Genomic DNA, 22768 nt, shown 5'->3' with positions numbered 1-22768 from the left:
TAGAAATTGCCACCATAGACAATTTCCATGTCTCCCAGTGCCATTAAAGCTGTCCGTGCTCAGTCTGATTTGTGAATCTGCGATCATATCAACGTTCATTAAGATGTTATTTCAGCAGTTCCATGAAACTGACAGCAGGAAATCTCTCCAAACTCTCGAGGTTCAGCAGCTGGTTCCTGTCTGCACAGCCGCTCGAACAAATGGGCCGGGTCGGAAGAGCTGGCAAGTCTATTGCGACTAAATGATGATGCAAATAGTCGGCCATCTGATGTGAAAGAACAAAAGAAAATATTATGCAACGCTGTCTGGCTTTACTTTTCGATTGCAGCATCTCCATTAAACAAACAGCTTGTTCATGAGGGTTTTTGGTTATGTAAATCTGCCACAGACAGAGAAGGGATAGTTCTGATTTTTTGAAGCGGGGTTGATTGAGGTGCTGATTGCTAGTCAGTGAATTAGCTACAGAAGATGGCGGTCTGCATAGCCCCAGTTAGGAGAAGCAGAGAGGGCCATATGTGCCAAACTTGAGACCTCATAAAAAAGGAGGATTTTAAAACCAAAGCATAGTCCAATTTTTAATTATATTACAACACAGAAAATGAATATTATACAAACTTTGGTATATTAAGTAGGCTGCTCTTTAAATTCTTCTGCCCAGGATGTAATGCTCTGTTCATTGCTGTATTTTGCTGTCAGACTTTTCTGACAAGAAACAGCAGTTATGAAAGCTAAATATTGCTCTCTTCAAACCAGCCAAAATCCACTGGTGAAATTAGTGAACATGGGAGCCGCTGGTCTGCCGCTGCCTCAGTCTGTTGGTTTGTTTGTGTTACTGTTTGACTCTGGTGTTTCAAATGTGTAATTCTGATTCACCGAAGTCAAACAATAACACAAACAAACCAACAGATAGAGGCAGCACTAGACCAGCAACTTCCATGTTCTGCGAGGTAAAATTACTGATTTCGTGATTGGAGTTTGGCGAGTTTGAAGAGGGCGATATTTGTCTTATGTTACGGGAGTTTCCCATCAGAAAAGGCTGTCTGACTGCAAAGTAAAGGGGTGGAAATATTCTATATATATTGTGCACTTAAACTGATATTGATATTTTTTCATTAGACCTTTTTAAGTGGCTAAAATATAGTGCTCCCTCTCTACTTCTCCAAACTGGGGGCTTGGCACAAAATAATCTCAAACAATCCCTCAAATAATCCCTTTTAGATGCATTATAACACAAGGATTTTCATGTTAAACCAACAGTTATTACTAACTAAACTGGATTAATTTTATTCAAAGGCATCTAACCTTACTGGGCTAATCAGAACAACTGTGAAACAGCGACCTTGGTATCATCACAATAAGCTTTGCAAGTGCTAAAATACAGCAGCAGAGACAAATCTAAATAATGATAACAGTCCTTAACAACCACAGGCCTGATGATGGCAGGGTGACAGACACAACACTTAACACGGTAACAGAAAAAATGCAAATTGTCATGACTTGTGCCTGCTGTTTGTGGGTCTGTTTGAAAATAGTCCGTGGTAATGTCTGTTACTGTCTTGTTCCCCTTCATAGCCCTCAACATCACTATTGTATGAGACTCAGAAAAGATAGCAAGAGACAAAAGTCATCCTTGACAAGTCCTTTTCCAACTGTATGTGTATCTGTAGAGGTTATTAAATATTTACAGGGGAGAATTGGCTAGAGGCAGATAAGGGGACAAGGAGCATTGCTGCTGCTTGGCACTTTTATCTTCTTTTATTTGAGAAAAGACTTACTGGAATAAAATATTTGAAAGGCAAAGAGTACAATTTTCTGATTTTGTGATATATTTGTACTCTGTATCTGTTTAGTCTGCAGCACACAGCAGAAACCATTCACCAATAATGAGCCGCGCTTAGTCAGCGTGTCTTCAAACTGTCCACGTTTGATGTTGTTCTGGTCATCTTGAATATAAAAAGTTTGTCATTGTGTGGTTTACTGCATGTTTTCACTTTTTTGACCCTTAGCCTGTGTCATAGGATTATTGATTGACACAGCGGCTCTTGTTTAAAATCTCTCTCACATGCCAACCTGTGTAAATAAGTCATTATTTGTGACGGATGCTGAGCAGTGGGAGCTATCATGTCGGTTTGTGGGGGAGCTCTTAATGCCACCTCCTGGAGTGAAGACTTGGCGTTCTTTATGTGGAAACACATTCTCCTTTGGGGCATTGTAGAGCTCCATTGTTTTTCCCTCTTCACTAAGAAACAATGTTTAATTGCTTAATTTAATTTAGCCAAATTCATTAAGTATGAAAGAACAGAGAGTCTTGGGCCGTGATGTTTTGATGGTGTTTCTCATTTTCACGTGGAGGTGTTGCCAACCAGGAGCCACCTGCATATAAGTCAGATTTATGGTGGGGATTCACGTACAGACATTATGAAGGGGGATTGAGTATCAGCCAGACATTTCGGGGGGTATATTAATTTGTCACATATATAATACACACCACGCAGAGTCTCACCTGCCAGGCTGCTGACAGTGTTGTCAGCCAAACACTCTACCACAGTAGATAGAAGTAGGGGAGGTTGGTTAAAGGGATAGTTCACCCAGAAATGAAATCTAACCATTACTTAGTCACCGTCATGCCAAATGAAGGTCAGGTTTAGTTTTTTAGTCCACAAAACACTGCTGGAGTTTTGCAGAAAAACAACGTTGCAGAATCTCCCAAACAATATATGCCAATGGTGGCCAATTTTCAAAAAAAAAAAAGAAACAAAGTGCCTTTTATTGTTCATCTGGTGTAATCCAAGTCTCATTCACTTACATTGTTTGAGAGAATCTGCAATGTTGTTTTCCTACGAAACTCCAGCAGTGTTTTGTGGACTAAAAATTTAAACCTGACTCTCAATCAGCATGAGGGGGAGTAGATAATGACTATTTTTTTTATTTTGGGGTGAACAGTAATCAGTATGAGACTCTGTAAAGTTTACAGCATGCCATCCTGCATTGCTCTGTGTACAATCTAATACTGGAATCAGTGTCAGGACAGAAAAAAATAGCATCACTGCTGGGGTGTTAAATTTCCTCTCATACATAAAAGAACTCACAAGGTTTTGCTTCAGTATAAGAAGACTTATCTTTGGTCAATCCCAGCCTCTCACTAAATATATGATACATTTTACGAGCACATTACTCTTTTAGTAAAGGCCCATTCACAGCAGTTTGCAACAAATTCAACAGCTTGAGAATGAGTTTAAATGCTTTTATCACTAACACTTCTCCCAGCCATTAATGTTAGTAGGGGGCCAATAACACTGCCTCACTTTGTGATTGTTTTCCAAAGTCATTGATTTTTCTTGATCGCTATGTCAGCCACTACAATGTTAATCTCTCCTTGTGTGCATGGGATTAGGGCGGTCTCGGGGTTAATCTCAGCAGGGTCTTGCTACTGTGTGTGTGTGTGTGTGTGTGTGTGTGTGTGTGTGTGTGTGTGTGTGTGTGTGTGTGTGTGTGTGTGTGTCCATTAACATTAGCACAAAGGTTGAAACTGCAGCAGCCTGCAGTCACCGGGCGTGTTATCTCAAACCACACACGGTGTCCTTGGAATACGTTTGCTTTGTTTAGGGACCATCAGATAGATTTTGAATTTATAACAGAACCGTCGCCACAGATGGCAGAATTGCTTATGGGAATGCACTCCAGATGGTGATCCCTGTAAAAACAAGTACAAAGTAGAACTTTTGTTCTATACTGTGCTTTTATTTGTTTTATCTTAAATCATTCCAACTGTACTATAAGCTACAAGTTGGTACAGAAGGTGTGATATATATAAATTTTAGACCCAGTGAAGTTGAAGATTTGTGGATCATATTGTGAAAAATGATCTGAGACAGATATGTGGGTTTAGGATGTGAAGTCGTTGGTTATTGTGCATTTTATGTGATTCATGAATCAGTATAATCATTTTATGTGGGCTTTGCTATTCTTCAGAGTATCCATGTGTCATAACTTCAGACAATTTATGTCAAGATTTACTATTTAATGTCCCCTGTCTCTTTATCCCTCAACCTTGTTTATTCTAAGACAAACGATGCCATTTTATACATTCACACCAAAACACACACACATATAGTGTCAGTGTTACTCTCAAAGAAGTGGGCCAGTGGGAGCTTTTCTCTGTGGAGGAGCAGATTTGTTGGACTTGTCCAGCCGTTTATCTATAATCAGCAGCACACCTAAACAATAAGTCTACCTCAGAGCAAAAAAGCTATTATTAAAATGAGAGTTTGAAAGAAAACACTGTAATCAAGCGTATCGTATTTTGAAGTGTACCCTCAAGCAAGCTGCTTTTTCCTCAACAGAAGTACACTTTCCACAGTTATTAAGCTTTTCTTTATTACGGATGGCTTCTGATATAATTTGACAAGATCACTACATCTGTGATTATGATGGTATATGTGTATAATTATAGACTCGTCAGCCTTTTGATGTGAAGCAGAGGCTCAAGTATTTATGAATAATTGTGCTGAAGATATTGCCGGGGTTTGTTGTGTATCTCATATCATTGCTCTTAAACTGCTCTTAGAATGATTGTGTTTAATAGCTATGATTTATTTATTACTCATTACCCACAAAAGCCAAAACATTTCAGACCATAATGAGAGAGACAGAGGGGGATGCGACCTAAACTTAGAAACTCCAAAGCAAATTCAATATAATTCTCAGCTGCAGTATGCTGTATTTTTGAAGTGTTACAAAATCAAGGGCAAAGATTAAGCAGTATATGGAAAGCATCCATTATAGATACAAAGAAACATCTAACTCTCAGTCAAACTTTTTGGCCATGCGAGCAGCTTGGCTCAAGAAATGGCGGCGTCCACCACCAAGGTGAGAAATTTACTTTTCTGTATGTGAATATCTATCAGTCACTGACAGATAGATGTTCAAATTCACCCGACAATCAGTAGTAAGTTGTTATTTTGTGTCTGAAATCTACCAGCCACTTTAATATTTTACTAGTATTTGGCTTGTTGCTGGTGCTTATTTCCCAACCTGTTTTTTATATATAGCTCAAAAAAATTTAATGAATTTGAGTTTATCTAGAGCTGCAGTGATAATTCAATTAAATGATTAGTCAAACAAAAGAAAATTAGCTGCAGGTTCATTTTCTTTTGTTTGACTAATCAAAAATGTCAGGTTATTTGCTGCTTTCTTTGTCATTTATGGAGAGCATTTGGGTATTGGATTGTTGGTTGAAAAGAAGCAATTTGAAGACAGAAATGAAACTGTGATCACCATTCTTCACTTTTTTTTTTCTTTTTTTTTTTGGGCATTTTATACACAAATCTGCAGAAGTACTGGAAGTAAACAAGCACCCATTGCTGCAGTGGCATCTCCTTACAGTATGAGCACACTTGAATGCAAGCTGTCAAAAGAAGTGTAAAATTTTCTGCTTTTACATGTGCTTTTCATGTAACATTTCTTTTGGTGATAATGTCTAACAAGTGGAGAAGAACCTGTGCAGTTCTCAGCTGCTCAGACCGTAGTTTGAAACTTCAGCTTTGAAAAAAAAAAAGATACTTTACGAGGAGCGCCCCTGTCTGAGACCAAACACTCTACATAGACTTGCTGGGCGTTCGCCATTAGTTTATCAAGAATATGAGCCTTTGTTCCACAAAAACTTGATTACCTGAATACTTGAATATAACAGTTCTTCATCACCTAAACGTGGTGGGTATGGTCCGATTTTTTTCTCTATTTCTCTGTTATTTATTTCTGTCCATTGTCACAACCAATATCTATGTAATTTTACTACTACGTAAAATTTGAAGAGCATTAATATCGTCATCCTTAAATGAACCTTTGTCACTTATTGAGGGTCATTATGTAATGTCATCAATCCAATAATCCATGCTGTCGCTGACAACAGGCAACAGCAGACACGGTGTCTAGAAGGGAACCCCAGACCTGTGAAAGATCTTGCAAAAGTGATCATTTTAACTGAAATCATGATGAGTTAATTTTGCAAATCTTGGGATCCCTTCTAGACACCGTGTCTGCTGGTCTATAGACCAAATGATTCATTGATTAATTGTGATAGTACATTATTCTATAATGAAACACATTCCCATTAGCCTTAGTTGTTCTTTGTGTTTATTGATGAATAGCAAATGTTAGCATGCTAATTTGCTAAATTGAGATGGTGAAAATGGTCATCTTCCCTCTCTGTAGACCGTTTTTTCAGGCGGAGATGTGACACATTCTCCCTCGAATATATGAGCTGCATTTATCAAGCAGACGCACGCAGGGCTGCAGTCACAGCTTGCATGTCATTTGCCTCCCTAATCATTGTATACGCTTCTATGGGAGGATTGCACAAATAATAAGAGGAGACATGTTAATAGAGGTTTATAATGTATTTAGCAGGATTTACTGAGTTCAGATCAGTTTTGCAGGGAAAATTGTCCACCTCTGAAAAGGAGATGTAAAAAGGGATTCATAAGATTTACAAGGAAGATTGCAGTGTGAGAAGAACCATGCATTCACACACACACACACACACACACACACTCGTCCCAAAGCGATTACATGATCCCCTGGTGACAGTACTAATGAGAAGGATTGTTGAAACTGTACTTGACGAAGAGTTATGGTTCCACATTTTAGTCATCTGGTTCAGTGTTTTCAACTGTTTTTGTCCCTGTACTCTCAGGCAAAGTGAACATGATAGGACCCTATTTCTCCCTGTACAAATATGGATCATACTCCATCAAACAGAACCTGGCTATTTCTGGACGTTAAAAGGGTAACAGATCTCTGATGTACAGCCGCTCAATAGCTTGTCAACTTGTCTGTTTGCTGCTCTCTCCCTAGATTCTAATAGCTGGCCTCCCTTCCCCCAGGTTATTTATTTCCCCGTATTGACATCAGGGAAAGGCTACAGTTTGGTACTGCCAGCCACAACAAACCTCTGTTGTTTAACTGATGCCCATTGTGGTTTCATTACAATAGCATCCTGAAAGGTGTTTGACTGATTACCTGTCAAGCAAAAAGTGTAATCCCTGCTTATTTTGATGAACCTGTCTTTTTCCAGGTTTTTTGAGGAGCGTTAATGTCCCACTCATGCTTGGGCAAGCACTGCTGGTGTGTTTTCTGTGTCCAATTTGGGCTATGATAAAAATGCTGTTGCTTGTGGAAGTTGTAAAGTCTTAGGTGGCACTTTTGCGGACTACTTTGAGTTTTTATCTTTGTCACCAAAAAGGTTCAGTAGAAAGTAGAAATATAAAACTGCAGAGTCAGCCCAGCCGTGCTTGCGCAGCTACACTGTTGGTGATGCCTGCAGTCGCATCATGCTGGTATTTTTGAAAGCTGGCACAATTTATAAGAGTTCGTTATACTCAGAATTCTTAAACAAGAGATAAGAGTCCAGGAAACATTTAAGAAGTAAGCAGCAACCAAATTATAAGTTATTGAGAGAGTTAGACAGAAGTTTCAGGATAGAAATAATAAAAATAGAAACGGAATAGAGAAGAATTCACCCAAAATACAATAACACATTTTTTTTCCTCTTACTCAACAGTTTTCACTCGAACAGCTTTCTAGAGAAGAAATGAAAAACTGTTGACAGTGAGGTTTGTATTATCCAGACTCACAGGGATGTTGTTTTCTGCTGCAAACACACTGCTGTTTGCTAAATATAATTTTTCAAAGGAAAAATCTAATATATTTGCTGTAATTTATCAGAAAATGATTATGATATGTCATCAGGAAACATGCTAAATTGAAATACCTGCTTTTTTGACAACAACGCTGCAGCTGCGGTGTCGTCCTTTGAAATCTATAGTTCAGGCTGGAATAGCTGTTTGTATGCCTGTTTCACATTAATTAGACTTCAGATTCATGCCGAATTTCTCTGTACGTATCATTGTCTGCTTAAGAAATCATTATTAATCTTGTGGAAGGAGTAGATGTTCATAATGATTAAATTGAGCAATATGTCGCAGAACTTCAACTCCAGAGTGTGTATTTTAACAGACTTAGCATTACACTGACGGACAATTGACAGTTCTAAACAGTAGATCAGCTTATAGTGTTGGACTTGTCCTCGCTTGTGAATGTCTTTTTACAATGTTGTGCTTGTCTTACCCTCCTTCAGTGTTCCTGTAGCCTGCCTGAGCTTCCTCCACTCTGTAGAGGAGGAGCCGGGGGGGGGGAAACAACTCACTTCAACCATAGATCACATTTTCAATAGGAATTCACTCTATTTAAAATACCATCTACGGCTCCATCTCACCATCTGGGCTGCAGTACTCATTTCTGGATGTGCAGTTGCTAAGTATTTCTCCATCAGGCAGCACACGAAAAAAATTTTATTCACAACCTGTTTTATGAGGCTGCAGTAGAAGTTCAAGTAGCTGATTTGTCACAACCTCATCTTCTACACCACCAGAAACTACTGAGGGTAAATAAAATAAAAATAGATAAAAACATTGTAAATTGGTTGCAGTGGCCCTGTAATATTTTTTGTGAACACTGATTTAAACGATGTAGGATGTAAAATATTTTAAAAATTGGCTTGTTTAAAAGGTTTTTAAAGAAAGGAAAGGCTTTCAACACCCTTTAGACCTCAAGGATTAAATAGTGACGTACCAATATATTAACTATCATGATATTGTGATAAAAACTGAACATATTGTACAAACATAATTCAAACAAACAATTCATGCCATTGTTTTTTTCCACATGCTTTGGTCATGGCTGGCTACTTTTATTTTACTGTATTCAAGAAGGAAAGCAGAGGTGTGTTACGTTTAAAGGAAACTATTTTTTCAAGTCGTTATTTGTCTTTGTTTTAAATATTGTATTGTGGACTTGTCATACCTTGAGTTTTTGGTATCATGACATTCCTCAGATGTACAGAATGTTTTGTGGAGACACAGTGAATCTAAGTATAACTTTTGTTTTGTTTACAAGAAAACTTTACAAGGAAGCTCTAACTTACTGTTTGAATAACTGAAAAGTTTTTAATTAATAACAAAACAGCTATTCTAGATCAGTTTTCTATGTTTAAGTTGCGTTTATGAAGTTGCACACTGTAAATACTTAATATGTAATATCTTTGTGTGCATGCAAGTATGATGTATATTCACAGTCAGGAAAGATTAATGAGTTGTAAATTATTTTAGGGCTGGAGAGTTTTGCTAGACCTTGTAACTCCATGTGTGTTGGCTGTCAGGTTATCCATTACTAGAAAGATGCTCTTGCATATTTCCAAAGACAGTTAAAATAATTGATTATTATAAAGTAATTAAGGTAATTTGTTCGGGCATTTATGCTGTGCTTATTTAAGAATTTAAGAAAACATAGAGCCGCACCTCTGCTCTCACACTGTGCATCTCCCTCAGTTTTTCTTCCCCTCAGCCTTTGAATTTCCAACTTGAAACAGCAGGTAATTTATATGCAATGTAACATCATTACATGAAAATGAATTTGATAGATGAGAGATGTGTTTCAGAATGCAAGGTTCAGGTTTGAAGGTCTGTTTTGCACCTCGGTAATGAAGCTCTTGTTTTGTATGTGCAGTCACTTATTGACAAGACTAACAATAGCAATGAAAGCGAGTGCAACTGGCGGCACTTTTTCATTTAGGAATGATTTTGAAGGTCGGCTATTTATTTTATCTGCAGCCTGATTGGATTTTCATGGTGTTGTTGCTATGGCTCTGCTGGCTCAGATTCATTGAAAGCAAATTTCAGTTTGGTTGAAAATGTGGCTTCAACATTTTTACATGCCAGGTTAGGAACAAGCCTTAACAGATCCTCAGGGCTGTGGATTTTCCTGGGCTGACATTCATGAGTAGACGTTTACAAATACTGTTATTGTTTAACAACATTGAAGACTCGGGATGAAGCAAGTACCAGTTTCTAGATGAACCACAGTATTACCATTTCCACTGTGTTTGATTATTGCAATTTGAAAACGCGCTGTCCAGCATCACCCAAGGTTAACAAGGAATGGTTTGAAATATTGTAATCTGCAAAGTAATGACAAAATAAAGCTTCCGCACAAACATAGTGAAGTAAATTTGCTGTTGAGATGTAGTAAAGTAGAAGTGTACAGTTGAATCAAATAGAATTAAAGTATTTTGGGTTTTTACATTGACTAAGTAAGCACTGGGCACCATTCCACGACTGCTATCTGCCTATGTATTTTTAGCTATTCAGAAGTAGATACCATATTTCTTTCTCTTTTATATATAATTGCAGAGGACTTTATCACCAGACACATGCATGTATTATTGTTTCTCATTAGAGCTACATAAGTGGAATAAGTCAGTTCATAAGAGGGTGATGCCTGTGCAGCACAGCATAACTAACTGCATTGAAGAATGTTCCTTTTCCACTCCCACGTTTTCAGAAGAAAAGATGTACTCTGTCGGGCTTTTTCAAAAGAGACATGCCCTCCTTTCCTGCTCTCTAGCTAACTGCGGTGAATAGCCTTTGTGGAGTGTGCTGGTTTCAAAGGCACATGAAGGCCGCCTCCCACACGGAGAGCTCCGTTGCGGACAAAGCAGAAGGACATGCCACACTCATGTTCCCTTCACTTTACACCTAAAATGACAGGAAGCTCAAGTCAAGTTTATAATTTCTCAACTTAAGCAGTGCATGTAAGTTCAACTGAAACCATTTAGTCGCAGGGATCCCTTCCTGCTGTAAAAAGTGTGTCTTTTTAAAATGTAATGTTAATAGTTTTGGCTTCTTTTCATCTCAGCTGTCTGGAGGGGCCAATCTATAAGGCATTGGCAACTTTGCCATTTAAATGGCACATAATCTGGGCATAAAAGAAGGTGCAAAGAGATTGTATTCAGTCTCTTAGTAAATTATAAGTGTGTTTTGAGCAACTTGACATGTTTTGACTGAAACTAATCAAGGTGTCATCTCCCATTCCCGTCAAGTGTCAGACGTGCCTTCACCTGGCACGTTGCTGTTTAAATGGCATATTTGATAAGTTGGAGAATCAAACAATCTTCTGCTGAGGAAATGGATCAGCTCGAGCCCAAACTCAGGGGATGCTGGAATGGCCCACTTGCAAAGAAATGTGGCGCAGCACTGACAGCAGCGACAGGGAGTGCACACGGACAGCTGGCATTTTAGTGACAGGAGATGTCTGTCACAGCTTTGTGAGATAAGCAAAGTTTTTGTGGCACCATTCATGTTTGCCGAGAGACAGGTCAACAACATCAACAACTCAGTTTGACTGCGTGTGAGCAAATGCACAATATTTAACTGAGATAGGGTGCTGCTGGGCGTCCCTGTGGCCCCTTTTACACAGCCTCTTCTAGGTGGGAATGTTTCGTCTTTATTCCAGCTTGCTGTCTGTATAAAGTTTACGGAGGCAGAATGGGGGGTCATTTTTGTTCAGCCTCTGATGCACCTGCGGAGTTAGTAACAGAGCTGAATTGACTTCTGTGTAAAAGCGTAAGCTAGCAGGGCGAGACAGGATTCTCTTAAGTTACACGTTCACTGCTGTTTGTGTTAAATTACTTATTTCACATATTTATCAGCTGTATTTTGCAGAGAGAGATGGGAAGACACTTTCTGCAGCACAAACACAGCACAACATGCACTAAGCAGACACATAGACAGACAGGAGAGAAACCCTTCCCTGCAGATCACCACACAAGTTGATCTCTTTAACTTAACTGTTGCAGAAGAGGCAAAGCCCCGTTTATCCAGCAACAAATAAAAAGCCTTATGTTATAAATTCATGAGGTTGTCAGCTCTATTTGTGATTAGTATTGAGAAGAAGACCACAATCAGTTATTGACAGGTGCACTGCAGGGTTATGTCACAGCTCTTTTGATACCACAACAGTGCTGTACGAGATAAGGTGTGCCTTCATTGCAGCACTATAGCTCTTTTTTACAAGAGTTTGTGTGTAAAGCAGAGTATAAGCATGTTGTGAATCCACCTCTGTAGATGCGTCTTACGATCTGAATATTGCGCCTTTTAAATTGCAGGGAAATACTGCGTTGTTGACTTGAGACCAGATTTTGTTGGTCAATGGTGCAATCGCTTTCTACTGTCACGGGCCCACAGATGGGTGCAAATGCATTTGTTGCTTACACAACATGGGTGCAAGAAGAGTGAGGACTCCAACAAACAGCATCATCATGAAATTAAAAAATCTAATATGATTCGATGTTGAAGCTAACATTTTTCCCTTTTGGTTTTTTGAATATTTTTTTTTCTTATAGGAGAACCCACTGCCGATGCACGAGCCAGTGCATTCCTAAATTGGTTTGCAAATTGGCCAGTCCCAAGCCCAAATAAATGGGATGGCCTGCACCAGAAAGGGCATCTGGCATTTAAACAAAAAAAAAAAAAGCCTATGTCAAATCAAATACATGGTTCCATACTGGATTGGGTGGGGCCTGTGCTGCTAACGAGCAGCTGATCTGCTATGTTGACCCCTAAAGGGGAGCAGCCAAAAGATAAAGAGGAAAGGAGAACACAAGTCAGGTGATAGGAGATACTATCCAAACACGTGCGTCATTATCCCCTCTTGTGTGCATCATAGTGTCGAGACTACAAAGACACTCAAATGAGAGAATTCTTGGAGAGAGATCAGGGAGTCACCGTGATGTAGGTGTAAACATGTTTGCCTTTAGACAGGGTCAGACAACATGTTTAACAACCTTTGTGGTTTGAAGCAGACAAAACTCATTACTTTATGGACTGGTACTGAACTTTATCATCAGACATAAACTGTGGGCAGCAGAATCATACAACATGAGTATAATTTCCACTGGGATTGACCCTGATTCGACTGAACACCATTAGGAAACTTGTCAGGCTGCAGAATTTTCATGCTATTCAGCAACTCCAACAGCTTGCCAAACTCAGACACCAGGCCTTGTGTTTGTGGAGGAGTAGGGTAGCGTTTCTGACAAGTAGTGGTATATTTCTTTCTGCAGATGATGATTTAAAGTTTTTCAATTTTTTTTTTAAAGTCCTGCCATAGGGGCATACGTGGGTGGAGTCAGGAACGCTTTATTTGGCCATGCACTGTGACAGTGCAGGTTCTCCTGAGGAATCCTGTCTTTTTTTTTTCCACACATTTTGCTTGGAGTAGACTTCTGTTACCGGGCAACCTGACAGTGACGGAGTCTGATCATCTGTTCCCGCCTCCACCCGTCATGCCTTTACATTTCTCATGTTCCAGTGCACTTGTTTCATGTCCTCTGAAATGTCAGGCATGCATAAATAATCAAAGTGATGGAGGGAAGCATGTTGTTTGGTTATGTGTCATATGTTTGCTGCACATTGAACACACAGTGGTGATGTGAAAAATGTAATCGGGTTGAATTATCATTTGTCAGCCTGTAATGTATTAACATATCTATTATTGTGCTCCAACCATGAAGTAATCCACTTATAATCATTTTATTTCAAATGTGGAGTACTTGAACAAATTCTTTAATTAGCTCCATTTTTCTGTTTGCATTTCTTGACGTTGTTGATACCCAGAGACTAATTTTTAACCTAAGATCAAATCATTTTTATGTCTTGTTGCTGCTCTAGATAGTTAGATACCAACAGTGTATCATAATGGAGCCTAATTTGTATGAGGATCATTAACTGTGACTGTTGCTTAAAAATTCTGCTCAGCTCACAAATTACCCAGCCATTAAGTCTGCACAGTTATGGGTTCACAAAAATGAACAGCTACTCATGAAAACACATTGTCACCTTTGTTCCATGAAAGCAGCTTTAATATGTATTTATTCCTGGCAAATGTGCCACATTATTAATTTTGGGGAATTGGGTGTCTCTGCAGAAATACAAGGCCGGGAGGTGCGACGACATCCTGAAGTGGAAGCCGCCCAATCTGAACTCTGTGGACTTTCGCCTCAAGATCACCAAAGTCGGAGGAGAAGGGTAAGTCACTGTTGCCGGGGAAACGCTCTGTCTGATGAATCTAATAGCACCTATCATTTTGTCACACACTGGAGTACTTGGAGACATCCACGTACACACAAACATGTACAGTCGCTATGTGTGTCGGTGTCAAAAGTACCCTTTGAATCAAAGCAGTCCACTGAATTGCTTTGACATTAATCTCTTCTTTGCTATCCCGTCTTTTTCTCGCATTTCCTTTTTGCCTTGGGGTTCAATTCCTGCCACGGTAACATTGCCATGGTGTGCAAAAGTTCATTCCTTTTACTGTAATCACCTCCATGCACTTTTGTCTCCAATTCCAGAAATCTCTGTTTGCTCTATGTGCCTCTACAATATGTGCAAAGAAAAACAAAACTGCCCTACCCTTTTTACTCTCACTTTATGCTTATTATCCTCTGCAACATAAATTATTCAGACCCACCGGTGCTCATCTAAGCCCTTATCCTAGTAAACATTAGAACACTACAGAAAAACAATTCTAGACCAGAAAAGGCAATTTATTCCCGCAGGTTATTACAGCCTTTGGACATACGTGTATCTCCAATGTGAAATAAAAAAAATAGTTTTAACGTTGGCAGTTATTTAAAAGTTTCATGCAGTACAAAAAGTGGGATGCACATTTTTCACTGTTTTCTAACATTTTGTTGGCAACGCAGGTAAGTTAAACATGACAGTTGACTTATATAACAATTTTTATAGGGGCAAATAAAAATTGACTTTGGGCAAGTAAATTTCAGACCCGTAGTAACGCTAAAAGCTGGATAGCAAGGACAAATCAGCAAATTTGTTTAAATAAAAGGCTACCCATGAGTCTTTGTCACAACCAACTCTAGGCTTTACAAGAGAATGGTCCGAAAAATAAAAAAATTCCAGTGAGCAGCAGTTCTCTGGGTGAAAATGCCTTGTTGATGCCAGAGGTCAGAGGAGAATGGCCAGACTGAGATGATAGAAAGGCAACAACAACTCAAATAACCACTCGTTACAACCAAGGTATGCAGAAGAAAATCTCTGAACACACAACACGTCAAACCTTGAAGCAGATGGGCTACAGTAGCAGAAGACCACACCGGGTGCCACTTCTGTCAGCTAAGAACAGGAAATTAAGGCTACAATTCACACGGGCTCACCAAAATTTAACAACAGAAGATTGGAAAAACGTTGCCTGGTCTGATGAGTTTTGATTACTGCTGCGACATTCAGATGGTAGAGTCAGAACTTGGCATAAATGTTGCAGTTCAGACTGGTGGTAGTGGTGTAATGGTGCGGGGGGATATTTTCTTGGCACACTTTGGGCCCCTAAGTACCATTTGAGCATCATTTAAACGCCACAGCCTACCTGAGTATTGTTGCTGACCATGTCCATCCCTTTATGACCTTTATGGCCCACACAGTCACCAGATCTCAATCCAAGGGAGCACCTTTGGGATGTGGTGAAACGGGAAATTCGCATCACGGAAGTGCAGCTGACAAATCTGCAGCAACTATGTGATGCTATCATGTCGATATCGGCCAAAATCTCTGAGGGATGTTTCCAGCACTTGCCATGAAGAATTAAGGCAGTTATGAAGGCAAGCAGTGGTCCAACCTAGTATTAGCAAGGTGTAATGAAGTGGCTGGTGAATGTATATTTAAATACTTTGGGTCTTCTGCCAAATAAAAGCAGTTGAGATGCCTTATCCAGCCCTTGTCTAACTCTGAGAATGAATCACATTACATGTACTAATTAACCCACAATATGGGGCAGGCTGCTCCTCACAAACAGACCTCATTTTCATTCCTGTTTGGAGCCAGTAATTGTATCTGTTTTTTTTTTTTTTTGTTAGTTAGAATCATGTTTTGAGCATATATCCTGTTTTAGTTTATAATACCATGATATAATACTGTTACCACAAAAAAAAAAAAAAAGTTACATAAAATAAATTTTAGGTCGTATAGCCCACCATGTAGCTGACAGTCACATTGAGTTCAAAGCTTCACACTGTGCCTAAATACAGTCTCACAGAGTTGCTCGAGTGGTTGTGGACTAGTATTCTTGTTTTTTGTTTTTTTTCTGTCAGAACAGCACAATGCACATCTCCGTCTTTGCTCTGTGTGCTTTTCTCCAGCTCAGTGTGTGAGTATTGTCAGAGTGCAGGCAAACAGACCCATAGCAGTGAGCTTTTCTGGTCACACTGACTTTTCCTCTGAGAGCCAGGTGACCTCAGTGACTGTCCCAGCTTTGTAGCCATGAGCCTGCCACCATTCACCAACAACAGACTGAGAGGAGCACAGCAGGGCACAGCCACTCATTCTACTCCAAAGCCCAGCCAGCAGGCCAGCCAGTCAGCTTCTTGACTCCTCCCTGTGTGTGGGAGGACACAGACAGAATATTTTTGCCATTTGAGAATGTTCTGATAATTCCCCAAAAGATGATTTTTGCTGGCAGAGGAGCACTCAGCAGACCTCACTCAGTCTTGGTGTAGGTTTTCAAATCTCTCCTTAGTTACTGTCTGAGAGGGAGAGATGGACAGACATGTAAGGAGGTAACAACTGTTTATTTATCAGCCCACACAATCAATCCTCGAGCATGTCTTTGTGCACCACAGAGGCATACAGCCTTGCAAGTTTTATTACCTTCTCTGAAAGCAAGCACAGAGGCAGACGATGATTATTGTGTGGCAGGAAGAGTGGCGAGGTGGAGAAGAACAAATTGGAAAGATGAAGCAATTCCAGAAAGCAAGCCAGTGCCCCTCCCAAGTATGAACAGTCTCAAGTATTGTATAGATTGCTTGAATTATGGATAATTCGAGCCAGCATTCTGTCTGAAGAGTTCATGACTAATGGTTACATCATCCTTCATTAGCTGTGTAGTGAGTTTGAAGACCCTGAAAAGGGGCATGGTACTCTCTGATTGGTGTGGATTTGCTCCCTAGAGGCCAGCATCAAGGCATTTTGTTACTGGTCTTTCTGCTCTGTGGACTCAAGTGTCATTACAACATCCCAGTCCATAATTTGTGTAAAGGGTCCACAGTCTGGCAACTCAGTCAGGTACTTTCACTTCTGCCTGATGATGTAAAGCATCAAAGTGAAGCTAACAAGCTGTGATCAGTGCTTTTCAGTTTTGATTCTTCACTGTAATACCGTGAGAATTAAAGTTGAATTAAATTTTTTGCCGTCATTGGGCAAAAGTTCCATGATAACCTTTAAAGGGATAGTTCACTGCTGTGAAATTCCAGCAGTGTTTTGTGGACTAAAAAGCTAAATCCAACCTTCAGTCGGCATGAGGGTGAGTAGATAATGACTGAATTATCATTTAAATAAATGTGTGTTCTGAGTTTGCCACGCTTTAGACCATTTAGCTTGGTATTTTAACCATGTTCACGGTAGCCACTTGCTAATGGAAGGATACCAACTACCAGAGCCATCTAGAGAGAACGCTACCATGTTAACAACAGTTTTTTGTTGTTTTATTTATTTACTTTCGGTATCAGTTTTTGGGAAACCAGTGCCACCCTGACACAGAGTTTCAGTACCTAATACTTGTGACAGAAGACTTAAGGCAATCAGAGGTTAGTAACATACTTGATTGTTGAGTCTCATTTCCAAAACATTGTTAATTTGACAACTTGGGAATGAGACTCAACAATCAACCATCTTTCTCCAGAATTGCTTTCTGTACCTACATATAATCCCACCATGACTTTGACATGGAAACCATCGTGGAGACTCTGCATGGTGTCAGGAAGTTTTGATTTTTAGATACAATATATTCTTCAGTTGCAAGATGCAAACAGTTGGTATAGGCCCATTTTTAGAAGCTGCAGGGAAAGGTTTGGTTAAGACAGACTTTCACTGCACTTAGAGTGTAATTCAGAGAAAGCGGGTCTGAGATGTCAGAAGAGCCTCTCCCCACAGCGTTCCAGCCATCAGCACAAACATGAAGGATTCTGCAGAACAAACATGGAGCCTGTCTTTGGATTCTCAACCACGATGAATGGATTTCTCTGTATGGACACAAAGATTTCTGGAATCGGTGCCCCGATGACCCGGCTGTCTACAGTTGGCACATTATAACAGGGAGACTGTTGCCTGAACTCCGGCATGCACATAGTGTAGAATTCAACGTCTGATTGTTCCACTGTTGAACTTTTTACATTTTTTGGCCTGTGTTCACAGTCTTTATTATTCATTGTATTAATATGCATTTACATGATCTCAAAATGACTTCTTTTAGTCAGGATTATTATTGTTATCGTCATCGCCGTGGTAACGGCAACACATATAGATACAGTGGCCGGTAGCTCCTTCAAACTTCACTACTTAATGTTCGCAATATTTGATATTTGTACTACTGTCAACCAATCCATTAAAAGACAAAAACAGGAAATGCATTAATCCATCTACAGCCACTGTAGGATCTTGGAAGGCAAAGAGTGAAATAAGTTGCCCTCTGCAAACTCATTGCTAGATGCCACTGCATCCTATACATTGATTTTTAGATCTATTAGTTTATTTAATGATTTCAGCCCTGAGATGAACTGGCACCTTGTCCAGGGTTTACCTCGTCATTGCAAAATCCAAAAGAGCTTTTATGCAAATACACAAAATGCAGATGAGGACACAATATATTTATCATAAAACTCGATGACAAGCACCAAATCATTCAGGACTGTGTGACTAATCTTTCTTTAAGAGATGCTTCAACTTAAAGGTAAAACAGCAGGGCTCAGTGCTTTTAGCCTACAGGAAAAAATAGTGCATTTGTTGGACGGTTTTCAGCTGCAAATTAATGCACATTTGGTACACGGCTGAGTATTAACGTCAGCAAGACTCCATAGGTGGTATTGCCTCAAAAATAAACTGCAGTGTACATGTTCATGGTAATGAAGCAACATGTCACATGGTGCAAAAGTGTTATTTCCTGACAAAATTGGAGGAGTTTTTGTCACAGATGACAATGGGGGAACAGAGGGAACATGACCACCCCAGCTCTTGAAAAACATGAAGTTGTCTTCCCCAGTAAATTATTTCAGAATAAATTATGCAATTGAAAATATATATTTGACAGAAGCAGTCTCCACTTTTATGAATAATTCACACATAAACACAAACAGAAACACATGGCCACTTGAGAGAAGACACATCTGTGAGAGCCAGGAAAAATGTTTTTGCTTTTTAAGAATCTTTAAAAAAAAGCCTTGCACACTGTCTTCATTGTTATTTTATCTTTAAGTACAAGTGCAGAATACAGTGTGCAAGAGTCTTTTTGCTATATTACTGTCAACCCCTGGTTTTCTCCGACGCACCTGTCGACGGCTTTGCACACTGTTGGTATAATCTGAACTATATCTTATTTTTGAAAAAAGGCAGAAAAAAAACATTTAATGAGAAATGTGTCCAAACTTTTGACTGGTACTGTACGTCGCTTTTTACTGTCATGGAATGAAAGCAAGTGCTGTAGTGTGTGTCTGTGGCAATGACTAATATTAAATGAATAAATGACTTGTCCAAGCCAAATAAATCAGAAAAGAGTCTCGGTGATGGTGTACTTAACTGTGGAAAAAATATGGCCCTACCATAAAGCACCTGCTTTTAAAATGGATTTTAGTTTATCAGTCTGTCCACTGGAAAGACGGCCAGGAGCAGAGTGCATTTTAATGTTAATAATTCACATAAATTGAGCTGACTTTCCTTTCTGATAATGAACTTTGTAAGCAGCAAAGGAAACAGGGAGTGGGGATAAAAGTGATCTATTTTCTACTTCTCTTAAATCATAGTAAAAGGTCACCTAATAAGAACAAAGTGGGATTTGTTGACCTTAAAAAATATGAAATATCAGCGTTATACTTTAAATTTAGAGACAAAAAGAGTGCAGCATGGCTCTGATACGTCCACACGTGTGCAATAGTGAGGCAGTTAGAAGATATATAATACACATTTATACTGTTGTTCTCCAGACTAGGTCATAAAAGCTTTTTATATTTCTAAACCTGAGACACAGGGCTTTGGCCATTTTTTCCTCATAGTACCTTGTAATCTTTGTTTTTGACAAAGCTGTTTTTTTTTTCTTCTATATATCATTTGAAATATTGTTCAAAGGCTATAGTGACATTTCACAGCATCTTGACTGCTTTAACAAAACCCCTGCCTCGTGTTAGTCTGTTTTTACCAGTGTTGTTGTGATATCTTTTTTTAATTCATCTGAAAATAAAATAATCAAATAATTGATGCTGCAGTGTAAGTTAAGACAGCAGGACTCTCTTAGATACACAAGGACCTCAAACACTCAGACTGTGAGTGGAACATCAAGTTAGCATCGGGAAACAGCTTGTAAACGACAACAAAAGAATCTGTTCTTCTGATATATACTCTCATCTGTTTCCTCGTCTGTTATATTCCCTCTGGCAAAATCTTATTGATATCTTGCTGTTGTTTTAGAAAACTGTGTCATGATCTGTACAGCTTTCTTGTTTCTTTTGACACACAACACGTGAGTTAGAGGTATTAATAGACCTGATGACGAAAAAGGACTTGTCCATCAATGCATGGCTATTTGTCTCCCCTAATGTCTACTGCTGCTTCCTTCCTGCTTGTGCCAGCTATCATTACACAGGAGGGGGCTGGGGTGGACAGGAACATGGTCTCTGATTTCAGCTCCAATTAAAATCTCTGAACGGGGTACATCAGACTACGTAGTCGCACTGTTGTTTAGCCATCAGTTTAGCTCTGTAGGCCCACTTATTTCCGTTCTAAAAACTGTTTAACCAATATGAAACAAGTGCCAGTGCCATCCGTGGCAAGCTTAACCCTGAGACACACTGTCTGGAAATAACAAAGGACACATGGGGGTGTTTTTGGTCGAGGGAGGTAAGGATGCAGTGTGTGATTAAGACATCTGTTGGGCGTGAGCTCTGGGATGAGACACAAATGCTGCACGGACACATGTGCAGGGCACTGAGTACATAAACCCTCATATAGGCTGAATTAAAGAGATAGTTAAAGGATACAAGGTGATTTATTTATCATTTACAACAAGGCTATATAATGAGATTTCCATGTATTTTCATCTTGATAGGTTGATTGGAATTGGCAGAAGAGATAAATAAAAATGTAGAACGAACTAATTTATATGGAGGAGTGCTCAGGATGAATTAAGTAGTCTTACCCTGAGGCAAGAAGCTGCCTTTCAGTCTGGTGGTAATGAAGTGGATACTTCTTCTTCTTTGAGATTAAATGATGGGGTTGTATGAGGTACTTATCGACAGTCAGTGTGTTACCGACAGTAGATGTTTGCCGGCACGCCCCTAGTTAAGAGACAGGGAGGAGCACCAGCATGGAAGTTAAGCAATAAACTCCTGTGGACAGGGTCAGCAACAAAATGTAATTTAGCTACTTAAAAAAGGTAACCTGAAAAAGTTCTTATCAGTTTCAGTGTACACTATATTTAGAATATTTTCATGGCTTTACTTTGTTGTCAGACAGCCTTTTCTGACAAGAAAACACTGTTATATAAGTCAAACATCCATCTCTCCATACCAACCAAACTCCATAGACAAAATCAGTCATTTTAGCTCAGAGAACACTGGAGTTGATGCTCTACGACTGCCTCAATATATTTGTTTGTATCATTGTGTAACGGTGGTGTTTTAAAAGATTTGTGTGGATTTATTTAAGTCACATAATAAAACAGACAAACTAACAGATTGAGGCAGCAGCAGTCCAGCAATTCCTGTGTTCTGCGAGGTACAATGAGTGATTTTGCCAGTGGAGAAAGCGATATTAGGTGTATATAACGGTGCTTCTCAAAACTGTGTGCGTGCCAGCCTCCATCTACTGTAGTTAATACACTGACTATCGATAAGTACTTCACATAAGCCCACTTCAGATAATCCAAACTATCCCTTTAACCGTGCTGAGGGCTCACAGATGGAGATACAGTGCTGTTTAATGCCTGCGTCCTTGTGTTCAATCTCTATATGTGCGCCACATGATTATTATTGCCTTGGACTGCGAACGTGGTTCTCTCTGTAAATTTGGAAACACGAAGCTGCACACAGACAGAAGGGCCCAGGGAGGTGTAATCTCACATCTCTGCCGTTCTGTTACTAGCTGGAAAATGGAAGCTGTGTAGTGATTTCTTTGCAGTGCTGTTACCACTCAGATACTCTGTGAGGCTGAGGGTGTTGCGGGTGTTAACCGAGATCTTTTTTGTCTTTTCAGGCTGCTTCCGCAGACTGTCGGCCTCCTCTACGTCGGCAACTATGAGAGGCCCTTTGCAAAGATGAAGGTGAGAAGATAAATGTGTGGTTTTGTTGAATTCATCCTCGTGCCAACAAGTACCTCCCTGTGCTTTTCCAGCTTCCCTTTAGCATGGCACACGATTTTAGATTTGTTGCAGGTTTATAGCTGAGTTTAAACTGGCAAGAATAAAAGGAAAGCAGTGTTCAGGAAAATGAGGTTTTTATCTTCCATCTGTTCCCGTGTGGCAGATGTAGCAGTTTCATTGCTGTTCAGTATAGTTGTTTCACATACCATGAATACTGAAATAGTGCCTTAGTCATTTAAAGTAACTGCAGAACCAGGCTTTTATAAGAGGCAAGTCTTTACTACAGATTTTCTTTGTTTTACTCATATTTTTTTATGGAATGCTTGTAAAAAGCTTGTTTACTAATCTACTCTTGTTAAATGTAATGTTAATGCAGACTTCCTCCATAGTAACCTCTTGATATATTCAGGTTTAATCAGTGCGCCAACATACTTCCCTCACCTTTTCTCTGAGTTTATCCTCTGAACAAAACACTATTATCATTCACTAATTAATTTCAGTCAGTTCTACTTTGCTGTTA

At 39.4% G+C, this 22768-nt stretch overlaps 1 protein-coding gene across 1 annotated transcript in view; it reads left to right on the top strand.

Annotated features, from left to right (window-relative positions):
- The window catches only part of rngtt (RNA guanylyltransferase and 5'-phosphatase), a 125974-nt gene that overhangs the window by 86726 nt on the left and 16480 nt on the right, over nucleotides 1-22768 (top strand). The window contains exons 13-14 of the mRNA XM_084737479.1: nucleotides 13822-13922; nucleotides 22143-22209. Of these exons, the coding sequence (XP_084593605.1) occupies nucleotides 13822-13922; nucleotides 22143-22209 (168 nt within the window). The remainder of the gene's footprint in view (nucleotides 1-13821; nucleotides 13923-22142; nucleotides 22210-22768) is intronic.

This window comes from Lutjanus erythropterus, chromosome 15, assembly GCF_056507025.1.
Source record: "Lutjanus erythropterus isolate fLutEry1 chromosome 15, fLutEry1.hap2, whole genome shotgun sequence".
Lineage (NCBI taxonomy): Eukaryota > Metazoa > Chordata > Actinopteri > Lutjaniformes > Lutjanidae > Lutjanus > Lutjanus erythropterus.
Note: the sequence above shows the minus strand (reverse complement) of the source record. Positions and strands in the feature narration are given on the sequence as shown.